Genomic DNA, 16,341 nt, shown 5'->3' on the forward strand with positions numbered 1-16,341 from the left:
GTGTCTGCTTGACTCACCACGTCCTGCTCTGTACCATGGGGCTGAACGGGCTGCTTATCAAATCAAGCATCTTCCTCCTCCTCTTCTTCCTTCCAGGAGACACCTCACCCATCACAGAGCCGTAAGCTATGCTGGGGGGTCTCTGGGCAGGCAGGAGACCTTGGCTGTATTCCTGTGTCTATTTTCTGTCTCTTGTCTTCTATCTAACTTCTTTTATTCAGGAACAAAGATACCAGGGCTGGGTAAAGTGCCTTCTACAAACAGGAACTCTAGTGTTTGAGAGAGATGCAAAACAAGCTGTGAAACTGATATATCAGTAAAACTTCAGGGGATTGACAGGATTTCGACAAAGTTTTATGCAAAAAAATAGTTATTTGGAAAGACAACTTTTCATAAATGTTTGTACAATGAGGTCTTCTTAAGAGACAAACTGTTTTGAAAGGACAATGAAAGATTTAATTTTGGGTTGACTGTCCTACTCCCAGTTGAAATGCCCAGGAGCTTGGAGTGGCTTTTTAAAAATGATAATGAGAAGAAAATGAACAAATAGCTCATCTGGCATGCTTGGAAATTGCTTTATTTTTTAATTCACATTTTTCAGCTCAGCCAATGGAATGAAAATTCCCTTCTCACGCAGGGTAATGTGACACTGTAAGACTGTGACTGTCCAGGTTTGTGAGGGTATAGTGTCCTGCCTCCCTTCTTCACCCCCTTTTGCCCTGTTGGTATGTGAAGGGCATTTGTGTTGTGTGCATGGGTGTATATGTGTGGTAGGAGCAGCACATGAAGGGTCCTGACATCCCAAAGACTTTCTCCTTTGGCTTTTTGGCAATGTCTCTTCCTCCCCTGCACAGCACAGAGCACCTCACCCATCAGAGAGCCCATCACAAGGGGTGCAGGGGAATTTCTGAGCAAGGCTGTGCTGTAGTACTTTCATCAAATGCAGGGGAAACAGACAGTGGGATCTGAGGGGCCAGAGCTTGATCCCTGCAGACCAACTGTTGGACAAAAAGGTGCCAGAGCTTCTGCCACTGCTGAAGGGAATGCTTTGCCTTACTGCTGAGGTATTGAGGGCTCTTTTCCCACCTGCTCACTGCTCTGAATATGCCCACTGGAGGCCAGTCCTTGTCCACCAGAATGGGATCATGGTTAGCGTTAGGTGGATCGGGCTTGATTCCCAGATGCAGTGCTGGGCATCGGGACACCGCTGGCAAGCTGCCACCCTGGGAAAGGAGGCTGCCCAGGGCTGAGCAGGGATCCCCTCTCGGGCTGAGACAGAGAGCCTTGCTTCCCTGAAAACCTGAAACTTGTTTGTGTTTTTGCTTAAGATCTGGCACCACGCTGTGGCGGTTTTGAATCTCTGCGAGGAACGAGGGTAATGTTTCAGACGCTTCGCAGTGTGTAGTCAATGGAATTTTTCACTGGGTACTGGCATTTGTGTGGCTCCTAAGTGCTTCTAACAGCTTCTAGCAAAAGTGACAATTGAGTTTCCCCCTGCCTTTATTCAGTATCCCAGGAAGAAGTGCTGCTGTTGTGTCAGAACCTAGAAAAACATATCCTTTCCAGATGTTTGTGTGTAGGAATTCCTCTGGTATTTTACAACTGAGACCTCTCTGCTTTCCCCTGCTGCTACAGACATGCTGGAAATCTTGTTACACACTTAGAAAATGCACCCCTCTCCCTGCATAGCCAAAGCTGTAGTCATCCGATTGGTTTGTTTGTTCTTTATACACAGCTCCTGTTACCTGTTCCTGCTCCTCTGACCTATCATTCTCCCTTGTTCCTAGGCAGTACATGGTGCTGGTGCCCTATCTGATCCACACAGATTCTCAAGAGAAAGTCTGCATTCAGCTGACCCACCTGAACGAGTCTGTGACCCTGAGTGCCACACTCGAGTACCTAGGGGAGAACAGGAGCTTGATTGATGACGTGGTGTCAGAGAAAGACGTGTTCACCTGCATCCCTTTCTCTGTGAGTATCTCATCCTTGGGGGATGATCCTTTGTGCCAGGCATAAAATGTAAAGGCACTGAGAAGTAATGACAGAGTAACACTATGTAGATATTCACTTACCTCTTGATTAAAGGTCTGTTCATGTCCGTCCTCAACACCCTCTTACTGCTGAGATCTCCTTAATATGCTAAATGACTGTAAGATGCTGAATCCTAGAAAGTCACCCCCTTTCTAGGACAGGAGAAGAAAGTGGGTTTAGTATATTGACACTCCTGAGGGCTGTTTGGTGAAATGGCTTTCCACATCATCCTTCAACATCCTCAGTTTGTCACTTCAGTGCCTTCAAATTGTGGTAGAGGTTTTGGACCACAGATACTTTCCACCTGGTGTCTACTGAATTAATGTAAGAACATAGAGCTGTGATTGCCTGTATCTGAAAAAAAACCCAGCAAAGCAGGACATTTATAATTTAATGTAATTGAAAGCCCCAGGGACTATAATGAGTTGTATGTAACTAGGAAAACGTGATCATTTAGCTCAGAGCCTAGATTATGTCTTTGGCCTGAAGAGTGAGGAATTGGTCTTCAAGACACTGAAAAGGTTTGCATTTTTGTCTTGGTTTGTCAGATATAGGCTGAAGACTGATTTAGTCACTTGTGAAAGAGAAGTATACATGTCTTGGCCTGTCTGGTTTGGAAAAGGAAATGTTCTGCGAGGACTAGGGACATAACCTGAAAGAGAAGACAGACTATTCCATTCTGCTTGTGGATGTCAAAAGGAAAAGGATGGAAAGGTTTGGTCAGGGCAGTAAGAATTTTTAAAAAATTGGGTGCTAGAGCTAGGAGTTCTTTTGCTGCTCAGTACTGGCACAATCACTGCGCAGCCCAAGGAGTGCATAGGAATAAGGGACAAATAAAAATCAGTCTCTTGTTCCTGAGTATTGTTCCTCTCACCTCTGTGTTGGATCCATCAAGATTATATTAGACCTCTTATTTCACGAAGGCTAGTTCAGTTCAGGAAGCCTTTAAAGGTGGTCTGCTACACAGTTTCCTTCTTACTTTCCAGCTTCCAAAGCCAAGACTCCCATTGCCCTTCGTGTTTCTCACTGTGACAGTGAAGGGGGCCACGCTGCAGTTCAGCAGCCGCAAATTCCTGGTGGTCCAGAACTCCGAGAGCTTGGTCTTCATCCAGACAGACAAACCCATCTACAAGCCTGGACAGACAGGTACCAGGAAAGGGGGGGAGATTTGTGTTTGAAACAAACTTTGTACTAAAACTGTTGGATCATACTGGCCAGATATCAGTTGCTTTCACAGGGGGTCAGAACTGCAACCTCGTGGCTGAGACTTATGTTTTATTGCTCCATAAAGGGAAAAAATGGGGAATCTTTAGGTGCATGCACATATCTGGGGCACCTGCACACTCTCCCTCTCTCACTGTGAGCTCTGTTGTTGTGGTCCATGCAGTTAGGAGGTCTGCATTAAAACCAGAGAAAGACTGGATATTTATCCTATAGAGAACAGTGCCAAAACTCAGACTTAGTCATGAAATAGCTCCCAAACAGCAGCTGATTTTGCTCAATGAAGAAAGAATTATGTAAGCTATTTATTTCTTCTGGGCCAGTGATCTCCTAAATTTGGCCTGGATAAAAACAAATGTCCTAAAAGGGGTACTGAATTCTCTCTCCATCCAGAGCCAACACAAACTTGCAGCCAAGTGCTGGAGTAATTTGCTTGCATTCATCCTTCCTAGGAAGTCAGTCTACTTATAATAAAATTAGAAGACCCATGTGAATTCTGGCATAAAAATGCTTCACTGCAAAGTAGACAAAGGCAACTTCAATTTAACTTTGGTCCCGATCAATGAGATTCTGATGCCCATGATCAGTAAGATGTTCACACTGCTATAGATTTGCTCTTAACATCCTCTTATTCATGTACCCATAGTAGATGGGTAACCTTTTAGCATGACCTAGCATTCTACTAAATGGAATTTCCTTAGAAGAGAACACCCTGTTGTCTGTTATACCATTTGTTTTTGCAACTGATTTTTCTGGTTACCAATTGTACTGTGGAACCTCATGTCTTTCTCCATCAGTCCTGTTCAGAATTGTCTCTCTGGATGAAGAATTCCGACCTGTGAATGAAATGGTAAGCATGATAATTGTTTTTCAGCTTATTTGGCCTTCAGTCAAATGTGGGTAAAGGGAGGAAAAGTAGTCTCTGTTGGGGAGAGGTCTCAGTATACTGAGATAGCTGTGAAAATTCTGGATCACCTCAAATCTTTTTGACAGGATCTGTTGTCAAATTTCTGCACAAAGCTTCCTTCTGCATTCCTGGAAAGGTTTGACAAACTGCAAATGGACAGTGCTGGTATAAACAGTGAGCAATCTGCCATTGCCACAGCGTGCGCCTGTTCTTGTTAGCACTGCAGATCATCCAGAGTTTGCAATTAATAATTTTGACTGTCTTTTGTGCCTGAGACCAAGGATTGTTCCCATCTTCTCACATCCAAAGTGCTCTGATGATCCATACCAGCAGTTTTTTGACTTACCCCACTGGATGATTAGCTTTTACCCTGAAATGTGATCATAGCCCATGTCATTTGACTGTGTTCCTTGCACTCTGTCTAAACATGCTGCTTCCTTTCTTCTTTTTCTAGATTCCACTGGTGTATATCGAGGTATGTACAAACATTTAATTCACATTCACATCTATTGCACCTCAACCTGGGCAGAGTAAACAGTTGCCTCAACATGATTCTTGTTTATTTTTTCTATTAAGCTGGTCCCTCATGCTAATTCAACTATACAGAATTTTAACTCATATGGTGGCTACCAGGTACCTGGGCCCAGGTTACAGCTCCCCTGCCATCCTGCTGTGTACTCCCCCCAAAACTCTGCTAGTGCCCTCCACTCCTGGCCTGCAGCCTCCTGAAGCACAGGGGCTGTCCCTCCCTTCACTGCTTTGCTAGACCTCATTGCAGACTCCCATTGTTCTCACAATCTCCTTGTGATCACATTACCTGTAGGACCCGAAGAAAAATCGTCTGTACCAGTGGACAAATGCAGAGTTAGAGATGGGATTTATACAGCTGTTCTTCAACCTCACCTCTGAACCTATCGAAGGCACCTACACCGTGGTGGCACAGAAGGCCTCTGGGAAGAAAGTTCAGCATTCTTTCTCCGTGGAGGAGTATGGTAATTGTCACTGCAGTTTCAAGTTCCTAACAGCTAGTCCCATGGGACATGAAATCTTAATTGAACAGTGCAGGAGATCTGAGCAGGATGCCCAGCATTGCTGGAAATTTGTTTCTGTGGTTTTTTCCTCCCAAGAATCTTCTCTTTAGGACGAGAAGACTGAAGCACTTGAGTGACCTATCTCCACTCCTCCCTAAGCCCCAGACCATGGAGTGCAGTTCTTCAGAAGGCCCACCTCAGCAAGGCTCCTATCAGGAGGAGCAAAGTGCTTGGATGAGTCTGTGCTGACAGCCACAAGGCTTACCTCCTTTCTGAGGTGTTTTTAGGCCACAACCTCATGTCCAGTTGGCTACATACCTATCAAATGTCACACCATAAGTCTAAGTCTAGGCTGGGACGGTTTGGGCTGTAAATTAAGATCTTACCTTTTCTGCCCCACAAGCTAAACCTGTAGCTTGTGTGATGCTGTAGTGCCTTAACCTCCCTTTGGTGCTCTCATCTCTATGGCACTTCCATCTGCTTGGCTAGTAAAATGGTATCCCAGTACACACCAGCACGTGATAACAACTGGCCTATCTTCCCACCCCAGCAAGCCAGCTGCCGCCTTTCTTACATTGTCTGACAGAGAGGTGCCCTGGCAGATGAGTCTCGAAGTGCTTTGACCTCTTCCAGTTGCAGACTGTGCTCTGTCCTGTGCCCTGAATCCCTTCCTAGTTCTCTCAAGATGGTCTTCAGTTCCCCTCCTGCAACTGGGTGTGGATGGGATGTCACCCTGGGATGTATCACTGGAGAAGCCAGGGTGTCTTCCTGTACTGAACATTGATAAGATCTACATGCTCTGAAAATGCAGAGACCAGGCTGCAGTCTGTATATTTGTGGAAAACTTCTACTGATTTTTCTCTCTGTTTTACTGTATCCTGCTGCTGTGGGACTGATAACCCATGTGTTACCTATGAAGCTGCTGTATTTTAATAGCTGGTGTAATAATCTTGTCTTCTTACCTGGCACAATGCTTGGCTGAGAGGTTTTCAATGACTTCAGTGGGATGTACAGGTGACAGAAGCCTCTAAAATCTGACCCTTTAGATATAAAAGGTTTTTAGGTAATTTGTCAGAACAGCCTCTGAGCACCTTCATGTGTCATTCTGATGTTATTCCCTACCACATAGACTGTTTTCTTTTGGTTCTGCTGCAGTGCTGCCAAAATTTGAAGTGACAGTGAAAATGCCCAAGGTGATCAGCATTCTTGATGAGGAGCTGAAGGTGACAGTTTGTGGACTGTGAGTGTCATTCTTTCAAGTTCTGCTTGGTTTCAGTGTTTTCTTGAGTTGCTGATGAAAGTTCAGTTGGGAGGCTGAGAGATGAGACTTTATTATATTTCTCAATCCTTTTGTGGTCCTGGGATCAAGCAGACTGTATCTACTATTAGACAAAAGACAACAGTTATTGTTTGATGCAGCTTGTGTGTAACATATAGAAACATATCTTTGATCTGTTTTTTTGTGAGAGTGTATATTGTAATGAAAGTATTGCATATTTTTTGAGTCACTGAGGATTTCACACCAGCTACAGTGCTAGAGGTGAGGTCTTTAGTTCAGTTTACCCAGGAATGATGTTTTAGCTGTATCTTCTGCTTGTTATTGTGGAGAGGAAACCCTAAGGGATGCAGCTGTCCTCTTTCCTTTGGGCCACCTCACTGGATTCTGCCTTGCAGTGTTCCATACACTTTGTAGGGAAAGCCATGGCTTGGGCTGAAGAGTGAGAGTAAAGACCCAGTGCTCATACATACATAAACCAGTTCTGTAACAATTGGGTGGTTGGGTAGATGCTTGCAACATGTTCTCCAGGATGAGGGGGACTTGCAACAAAATCAGCATTAGCATATGGTACCAGATTCCTTTCTGCTTTTTATTTCCTGTGATGGCCCTGTGTATCCTGGAGGCAGCTCTAGGGAAGACAGCTGGCGTCAATGGGGATAAGCCTGTAATTGTACATCCCTGTTACATTCCTAATGTCTTTGTTTTCCTTTCAATCCTCCCTGCTTGTAGATACACATTTGGGAAGCCTGTTCCCGGCCTTGTGAACTTCCGTGTCTGCCGGAACTATGAGCATGGATCCATGTCCTGTTATGGTGAAGAGTCTAGAGCAGTCTGTGAGGAGTTCTCTGGACAGGTGAGTCAGGATTACTCTGGTGGGAAGAGTGATTGGAGAAAGTGTTATTGAGCTTACCTTGTAGGCACAGGCTTGCTCTCAGTATGTACAAACTTAGTGTTAAAGTGTGGTGAGGCACTGGCACAGGTTGCCCAGGGAAGCTGTGGATGCCCCATCCCTGGAAGTGTTCAAAGCCAGGTGGGATGGGGTTTTGAGCAACCTGGTCTATTGGGAGATGGCCCTTCCTATGGCAGGGCAATTGGTGCTTAGATTGCCTTTAAGCCCCATTCCAACCAAAACCATTCTGTGATTATGTGAAAATCCATGTATTTTAAGGAAGGCTGAAGGATGAGAGAAGATTGGGTGCAAGATGAAATGTGAAAGGTAAAAATAAGGGGGAAGGTCTGAGCAATGTGTGTAAAGGCTGGAATCTGATGGAGAATTAAGAGATGAAATAACAGAAAAATCAGATGGAGTGTAGAGACTATAAGAGCAAAGACAGAAAAGCCATGAGCAATGAGAACAGAGTTGTAGTTGGCTTACATTGGAGACAGTGTGTGGGGCCAGAAGCTGGTGTTAGAGGAAGGAAAGGAGCAGAAACCAGGAGAGAGGCTGATGCATTTTGAGCAAGAAGGAAAGAAATATGGGTTTAGCAGCAGTGGTAAAGACAGACAGAAAATCGCCACTTTTTTCACCTTTTAACTGGCAAGAGTGAAACTGACAGGTGCAATGATATCAAGTTAATTGAGAGAAGTTGGACTAATAAAAATTGTGGAAATATACCAGAAGAAGAAAGTATATAGAAGATGTTCTTGTGTTCCCTGGGCTCTGTTACAGCATGAGCCACATGAGTCTACAGCTATCTCTTCCACTACTGTTGTTACAAATGTCAACAGAAAATATAAATACTGTGGTGCTAACCTCTATTCTAGGCATCTCTTCTGTGGAGGCTTGCCTTGTACATGAATTTGCTGAAGAGAGGTGGCAAGCTTTGGAAATACTTTTCCAGCTGTCATCCTCTTCCTACAAATACAGAGGCTTTGGTTTATGTATCACTCATATGGCTTGCACATTTTAAGTAAGCAGCTTTATTTTCCAAAGAGCCTGATGCCTGACAAACATTTCTTATGTGGCACACATTGACTAATTCCCTATGCACTCGTACTAAGTGTTGGCAGCTTCAAGCTTCACAAACATACACAAAAATTGTCTAGTTTGCAAGCCCTTTTTTCTCTAATCTTGCTGGAATATCTCAATATGCTTTTGCCAAGTTATTTATGTCTTTTTTCAGTTTTGATAACAACAACAGAAGTAGATTATCTGTGAGGTTGTGAGCTTCTCTTTCAGTTCAGAGCAACACACAGTGATGGATTCATTAAGTTGGATAAGCGTTGTATAAATGAGAATATAATGCTCTTGTTTGTTTTCCTCCACAGACAGACATCTATGGCTGCATTTCTGAAGTGGTAAAGACCAAATTATTCCAGCTCAAGAGACGTGGATATGAGAATAAGCTCCGTGTAGAGGCTAAGATTAAAGAGGAGGATACAGGTATGGATCATCTGGATGAAAGACCCATGTGCTGGGACAGCAGAGGGGCCTGCCCAGTAGGAATGAGGCATAAAAGCAGACTCTCTCTCGTCTGGAACCTTAGAGTTTTCCTGCCTCTAGTCCAGGACTATCAAGCAAAGAGTTTGTCCAGCAAAGGAGGGTTGGCCTAGAATAAAAGGAATTCTGGTTAGGCAGAGGCAAATTAGTTTTTGTTTCTTTCTGCAGGAGTGGAGTTGACTGGAACAAGCTTCTCTGAGATCACAGCCACCATTAGCAGGGTCATATTTGAGCATTCAGATACTTACTACAAGCGAGGAATCCCCTTCTTTGGGCAGGTAGGGAAACCATGAGAATGGAATGCCATGAGTGCCAAGCAATGATGCTACTGAACCTTCTGGTCAGATGTATGCCCCAGGATGCTGGACTGCAAGTGCTGCTAGTCCCTGTGGGTCTCCTTTCCTCTGAAGGCTCTCAAACTGGGGAACAGGCACTGAGAGCACAGTCTTCATTCTGTCCTTGTGCCTCTGCCTCTCCAGTCCACTAAAATTCTCCTCCAATAGTCACCTGTTTAATTGGAGGCCACAGGGATGTAAGTGCATGTCATTCTCCACATCCACTCCTCTGACCCAGAGGCAGAGATAAGAAAGAGGCAGAGAAAAAGTATTCAGAAAGTTTGCAGCTGTCTCTGAAAGAGATACACATAAAGTGCTGTTGAGGCTTCCTTGTCTGACATGGGCTCAACGCCTTTACCTTAGTGTTCTACCAGTCCTGTTCAGGTGGCAGCCATCCCTCTCCTGCTAAACTGAGCTGGTTTTGCTCCTCCAGGTGAAACTAGTGGATGGGTCTAATGCTCCAATTGCCAATGAAACTGTGAGAATTTTTCTTCAAGGAGGACAGGAGCAAAACTATACAACAAATGAAGAGGGCGTTGCAGAGTTTGCCCTAAACACTTCCTCATTGGCCTTGGAAAATGTTGGAATTAGGGTAAGTCCTTTGGGCAGAGAAGATAATGAAGCTCCCCACAGGGCTGGAGGGGAAGCTCTAAAATTTATACTATGTATGCAAAAGTACTTAGATTATTGTTCCTTGTTGTTTGTGTGAACTTGACACCAGTTTGGTGGAAATAGTCATACAGCAGACTGAGGTTCCAGGTCACGATTGCACTTATCTTGTAAATATTTGATTTCTGCTTAGCAATTGCAATACAGGGTTAGAAGGAACATCAGGAGATCACAATAGTCCATTCTGCTCCAAGAGATCACCAGCCCTATCTAGTTAAGGGTGGGTCTGTCTCCCGTCTGTGCATCTGAGAGTTTCAGAGTTTAATTTAGCATTTCAAGTTGCTAAGTACAGCTCCTGTTGGTTTTGTTTGTTTGTTTGTTTGTTTGTTTGTTTTGGGGGGTGGTTTGTGTTTGTTCGTTTGGTTTTGCTTTGTTTTGGTTTGTTGTGGAATTTGTTTTTCTGGGACAAATAGGTGCTGCTGAGCATCTTCTTGTTAGTGGGAAATGCAATTTGTTGTGTAATATGCATATTTTGTAATATCACATCCTGGAGTAGGGGAGAATAATTGTGTCTAGAATTATATTTGCTCTACTCCCTACAAGTCCCTTGTCACACACTAAAACCATTAAGAATTTTCCAGAAGTTACTACCAGATAGTTGAAGTTTTCAGATTTTTGTAGGATAAAGAAAAGGCAAGGATTCCCAAGTAATGAGAAAGATGAAGAAAAAAGGGCATATGAGACATATCAAATTCTGAAGCGCCCTTCTAAATGTGAAAGATCTTCCCCTTGCTCTCATTTTTAAGAGGACCTGAACTCTCTCCTCCTAAACTTCTATTCAGTTTAAATTTTAAATTATTAGTTGGAGATTGTCCTTCTTTTTTATAACATCTGTAGCTTGATCTTGGCACTGGAAATATCTGAACTGACCAGCACTATCCCTTCTTCAGTGCCAATGATAAGGAAAGAAATGAAAATTGTCATTTTTTCCCTTTAGACTAACTAGAATATTAGAGAGGGCAAGGCGTTAGTGTAAAAAGCCCTTAAAGTGACACTGATAGTAAACAAAAATCTGATATGATTCAGCTTGTTTGACACCAACTCCAGCTTCTGTGGGAGTGAGATCATTCCCAATGATTTGCTAAAGATATCACCATCCTGTCTTGCACTTTCCAAACTCATGTGTTGGGGTTTGTTTTGTTTTTTTTTTGTAGACTTTTGTATTACTTCAGTACCAAAAAAATACTAAAGCTTTAATATTACGCCGTGAATTTTTGTCTCCAGTTTGGCCACCTCTGTTTGAGGATCTATGTATGTATTTTCTCCTTTTCCAGGCAGTTCATAAAAACAACATCTTCTGCTATGATCGTAACTGGGTTGTTCCATCTTATGGAGAACGTTATCTGCAACTAAAGCGCTTTTACTCTCCCAGTAATAGCTTCCTCAAAATTGAGCCCAAGTCCAAGCCACTAAGCTGTGGCTCCACCACAGACATCTGGGTGCATTATATCCTTACTCCAGCAGCTGTAGGAGAGCAGAAGAAAATCACCTTTTACTACCTGGTAAGTTTGCACCTGCCATACAGTGAGGTTGTCACTGGCAGTTATAGGGGGATTAGAAATAAAAGCTGTGGTTTGTGGCAGCGGTCTTTAAACACTTTCTTGTCATCCTTCACATGTTCTTTAGAAACAAAAAGGAGGGTCTGAGTTGGGAGTAAAAAGTAAGGATGTCCCTGTACCCTCTAGGTGAGCACAGGGATTCTGCTACAGGGAGGCAGAGAGCTGGGGGTGTGCAGCAGACACAGAGCTCTCCTTGCTCTCCTCCCTCACTTTCAGGTTTGGCTAATGCAAACCACAATCACAACAAAGTTTTTCCTTCCATTCAGGTGATGGCCAAGGGAAACATTAAGCAAGGAGGCACTCACATTCTGGATTTGGACCAGGAAAGTGGTGAGTTCCTCTCCCCCACTAAATTTTCACTCTTATGGGGGGCTAGGCAACTGTGGCATACACTCTGCTTCCATGTAAATGCAGGGATTGACATGTGCATGTCCTCTAAGATCTGGGAAAAGTTTGACCTTTATTTTCTCTGCCTTTAGGCTTTTCAGAGATTTGCTCTAATCCCCTGTGCCACTATCTTTCTCCTGACACTGCATTTTCTGGGGCTCCAGTGCTCCTCAGAGATACATCTGATAGTCTGTTTTGAGAAGCTGAAGCAAAATTCAGCATACTTATGCACTGGAAAACAGGCCTTTTTAGTCAGACTGGGAGACTTACACATCATGTGAGCACCAATTCATCCTACTTGGATGCCTGGAATTTCATAATGATTATGATAGAGTTCAGCATAAAGTCAAACCTAGAATTTTGACTGCTCTAAGAGAAAGTTTTTTGCACCTTAACTTTTTGCCATTGTTTTGTTTGCTAGACAATGGTGTCTTCTCACTACAGCTGTCTGTACAAGCTGATATTGCTCCAGTGGCCCAAGTGCTGGTCTACACCACAGTCTCCAGCAAGGAGGTGATTGCTGATTCAGCCAAGTTCTACACAGAATTATGTTTCAACAATAAGGTTAGTGTCCACTTCCTGAGGGGGCAGCCACAAGACTGCAGTGTGTTCAAGCTCACTTATTTAGATTCAGCCTGGTTAAGCTAATTTCTTTAGGTACGCTAACACTGGACAGGCAACATATCAATTGCTGTAGGTAGCTTCACTACTTACTGGTTTTTGCTAACCAGGAGGAGGTCAACTGCTGGAAAAAAAGCGCTAGCAGGGGCTACACTGATAAAACCCCCTTTAGCAACTGGTCAAACTGCTGATCCTGCAGATGGTCCATGCTGAGAAAAAGAGAGCAACAGCAAGGTCTTTGCAAGCTGATTTTCTCTCCACATACAGTTTCTGGGTGCAGTAAAGTGACTGGTCCTAGTTCAAGGACATGCTCCACTTCCTGATCACATCTAGCCCCTATGTGGGATTGCCTCATCGCACTCACAATGTGAGTGAAAACCCACAACCACCTTAAAAATTTTATGAGTGATTATGATGCTTGAAGTTGCCAAGATCTCTTGGTGCTGATTCCCCTGGCACTGCTGGAAGGGAGCAGTAGCCCAGAGGAAGTGTAGAGGGAAGTGAGCATGGGTATGGGGACCTTGTAAAGTTAGAACTGGATGTGCTCAGCTGGAAGGAAAAGTCCTGTGAGGGTAGGGCATCTGTGACATAGCCTTTCCTGTCCTTACAGGTGAACTTAAGCTTCTCCCCTTCGGAAGGCCTGCCTTCCTCAGATGCTCACTTGCAGTTCCAAGCCTCGCCAAACTCCCTCTGTGCTGTGCGTGCTGTGGACAAGAGTGTGCTCCTGATGAAGCCAGAAGCTGACCTGTCACCCACCTCCGTAAGTTCTTGGTCTGTGGAACAAGTCGGAGCCTGCTCAGAGCAAGAGCAGCCAGTGCTGGAATGGAAGCAGGAACAGTCCCTCTTGTCAGAGCTGACACAGGGAGGCTCCCCTGTGCTGCTTCTCATCTTCCTCCAGTGGGCAAAAAGATGAGAACTGGGCAGCAGTTGTTTCTTAAGGGTTTTGTGTGATTTTAGGGATGGCAATTAGAAAGCCTTTTTAAGGGGCCTGCTTGTCTTGGCCAGAGCCAAATGCTGTTGTGTGTTTGATGATAATTTTTCAGTTATTCTCCTCATGCATGGATTAATTTTCTTGGGGTAGCATCTGGAATTTTCAAAGAGTTTATTTGCCTTTTGCCAAGCAGAAAATGACAATCCCTGAGTAGGGACAAGGTATTGCAGATGGTTTGGCCAATGTAATTTTTTACATATTTGAGCCATAATAACCAGAGTAACATGCAGAGCATAAAAAAGAGGCAGTATCTCCAAATTTTGATCCTTTTTTTTGATTCCCAAATTCTTACTGCTGTCAGCACAGGGAGGACCATGTCAATGTGGATGTATGAGCTGGTGATGTGACTGTTGTGGTGCTTGCATCCAACTCCCTCAGTTGTGTTTCATAACAATGGACACTAAAATGCCAAATACTCTCTCTCTTTCTGCCAAGGTGTATGACTTACTTCCAGTGAAGGAATTCCATGGCTATGTCTATGATTCAAGAGTACCCTTGGAGGAGTCCCCATGGAATTGCGTGACTGTGGAGCCAATAGTTCAGGATGGGATCACCTATGTTCCAGTAATGGGGGCGAATGAAGAGGACACTTACAGCATCCTAAAGGTATAGCCCCCCTGGCCTGGTTAGGGAGTGGAGTAGGAGAATGTTTGAGAATGCTTAAGTCTTCTGTGGCACCATGAAACTTAGCAAGGGAAGGGTTTCTGCATCTGAATGACCTGGCACTTCTTTTTATCCAGAGGCATATTCAGTGAGGATCATAAGCTTTACTTGTCTTGCCAGATATGCTTCACACTTGGTGGAAAAGGGATTAGAGTCAAAGTTTTCTTGCAAGAAAAGGTTTGAGGTTGACTTGAAGTGAGATTCTAATTGGAGGTAAATGATCCCATGCCATTATAGTTACCTCAGATAAATCAGTATGTCCTTGAGCTGCATTGTAGCCACAGATATTTCATTCCAGAGAGAAAACTTTATATCTACTTCCTGGCTAATCCTGTCACCTAGGCTGAAATTGGGCTGGAACCAGTGTCCTAGAAAAAGAGGAGATAAATCCTTTGGTCTCTCTGAGCCACCCAGGCACTCAGACCCAAGGACCAGGGGATCATCTCAAGGCCCAATCCATACACAGTAACAGCTTCTCCATTTTGAGGTGGTAAAATGCCAATGTCAAGTCTGCTGTGTAAATCTCAACAGGATTCAGTAATAAAAAAGCATGTTTGGTTTTTCTCCCATAGGAGATGGGTTTAAAGGTTTTCACAAATACCAACGTGAAGAAACCTTGGATTTGCAGCCCGAGTAATCACATGTACTCTGCCCATGAATTAGCTGGCCTAGGAGTACCTGCAGCCAGGGTTGCAGAACCCATGTATGCAATGAGGACAAGCGGTAAGGGAACTCGGTGTTGTTATTGCTTCTGTTCTCAACAGAGATCCTGTTTGTGTTTTAATACTTACACAGGAGCTGGGGCTGTGAATTGAAACCTTGGAAGCAGTTCTGAGCTGATGGGTTCACAGATTTCAGCTTCTGAATGTATTGTGCAGGTCTACAGACAAACTTTGGTAACTCTACATAAGAAATCAGCAGAACCAGACAGTGCGCAAAGCCTGGCAGAGCAGAGGATATTATCCTGCTGATAAAGTCTCTGTTCATTAGGCTTTTACAGTAGAGTTCTATTCCTAGATTATCGCTTACAGAGTCTCCAATACCATTTTCAGGCTGTTCTCATTGACTCAGCCATTCTTATATATGGTCAAAACCATGAAGTGGGTGGCAAATTTTTCACAGAGATGAGTTGGTAGACTTTGGGAGCTTAGCATGGTAAGACATGTATGATAGAAGTCCAGTCTGAAATGGATCCATCCTATTATCCTATTTTTAAGAGCTATCTTAATTCTTACACTGTAATAGTTAGGGCAACAGAATTGGCCCTATCATCCTTCAGTCTCATATTAAGGAAAATATCTTAGAGTTTTTAAGTTATTCTATCTGGATAGCTGATTCAAAGAGTTTTCCTTTGGCACTAGAACCTGTGCTTTTGTATATGTCCAGTTTGAAAACAATTTCAGCTTCTGACAGAAGTTGCTAAGATGGAGGATAGATGCCTTTCAATTATTTTAAACTGAAATAACCATCACTAAGAAGACTGAAATACTACAATAGAAAAACACAAGCAAGCAGCCTGCCACTTTTGCCAGGAGCAATGTGATATAGCTCTGATAGCATCTTACACCTGTCCCTGAGACCTTCTCAGGCTCTGGAGATGCCTGTTGCACAGTTAGTATGAATATTTGTTGGCTACTCAATTGTTATCCAAATGCAGAAATTCAATTAGCCAAAGTAAATATGCCAAAAATTAGAATTTCTTTAAGAACTTTTCTTCTTTTTCTGCTTGGATGCATTTCTCTTTCTGTTTGTGAAAGCCAAGCAAACCAAGTCCCACCCACCCCATCTTTGGTTTCCAGTTATTGAAAAATAAAGTAAAACAAAATGTTTAAACAAATTTCATCTCAAAGACATAATATTTTATTTGGAATAAATTTTGTATGTGAAAACTTGGTTTTCATCAAAATAGCTCTTTTTACCCTTCCCATATTCCAGCTGCTTGTTTTTATTTTGAGCATTTTCAGCCTAGTTCTTGAGGAGGCCATAGCTTTGACAGGAAGTTGGTACTCTGAGTCACAATGACCCTACAAAAACCACTTCAACAGAGGGATGTTCCATTGCTGGCTGGACTGATTAGGATGGAGAAGAACATCACATGAAGGCTGTGCCTGAAAGAGAAAAGGCTGCTTGTATGGAAGGTCCTAAATAGGTTTTTGCTCTAAATCCTTTTTTTCTTTTTTAAGCTGTAAAGTGCTGGCTTCCAAACT

The 16,341-nt window shown here is 43.4% G+C and overlaps 1 protein-coding gene across 1 annotated transcript in view; it reads left to right on the forward strand.

The window, feature by feature from the left end:
• The window catches only part of A2M (alpha-2-macroglobulin), a 29,180-nt gene continuing 12,839 nt past the window's right edge, over positions 1 to 16,341 (forward strand). Inside the window, exons 1-17 of the mRNA XM_066572286.1 lie at positions 1 to 121; positions 1,788 to 1,971; positions 3,018 to 3,177; positions 4,050 to 4,102; positions 4,614 to 4,634; positions 4,983 to 5,151; positions 6,346 to 6,430; positions 7,199 to 7,322; positions 8,738 to 8,852; positions 9,078 to 9,187; positions 9,678 to 9,836; positions 11,188 to 11,415; positions 11,739 to 11,802; positions 12,281 to 12,423; positions 13,091 to 13,240; positions 13,907 to 14,077; positions 14,707 to 14,857. Of these exons, the coding sequence (XP_066428383.1) occupies positions 36 to 121; positions 1,788 to 1,971; positions 3,018 to 3,177; positions 4,050 to 4,102; positions 4,614 to 4,634; positions 4,983 to 5,151; positions 6,346 to 6,430; positions 7,199 to 7,322; positions 8,738 to 8,852; positions 9,078 to 9,187; positions 9,678 to 9,836; positions 11,188 to 11,415; positions 11,739 to 11,802; positions 12,281 to 12,423; positions 13,091 to 13,240; positions 13,907 to 14,077; positions 14,707 to 14,857 (2,173 nt within the window). The 5' untranslated portion in view covers positions 1 to 35. The remainder of the gene's footprint in view (positions 122 to 1,787; positions 1,972 to 3,017; positions 3,178 to 4,049; positions 4,103 to 4,613; positions 4,635 to 4,982; positions 5,152 to 6,345; positions 6,431 to 7,198; positions 7,323 to 8,737; positions 8,853 to 9,077; positions 9,188 to 9,677; positions 9,837 to 11,187; positions 11,416 to 11,738; positions 11,803 to 12,280; positions 12,424 to 13,090; positions 13,241 to 13,906; positions 14,078 to 14,706; positions 14,858 to 16,341) is intronic.

Source organism: Molothrus aeneus, chromosome 2, assembly GCF_037042795.1.
Source record: "Molothrus aeneus isolate 106 chromosome 2, BPBGC_Maene_1.0, whole genome shotgun sequence".
Classification (NCBI taxonomy): domain Eukaryota; kingdom Metazoa; phylum Chordata; class Aves; order Passeriformes; family Icteridae; genus Molothrus; species Molothrus aeneus.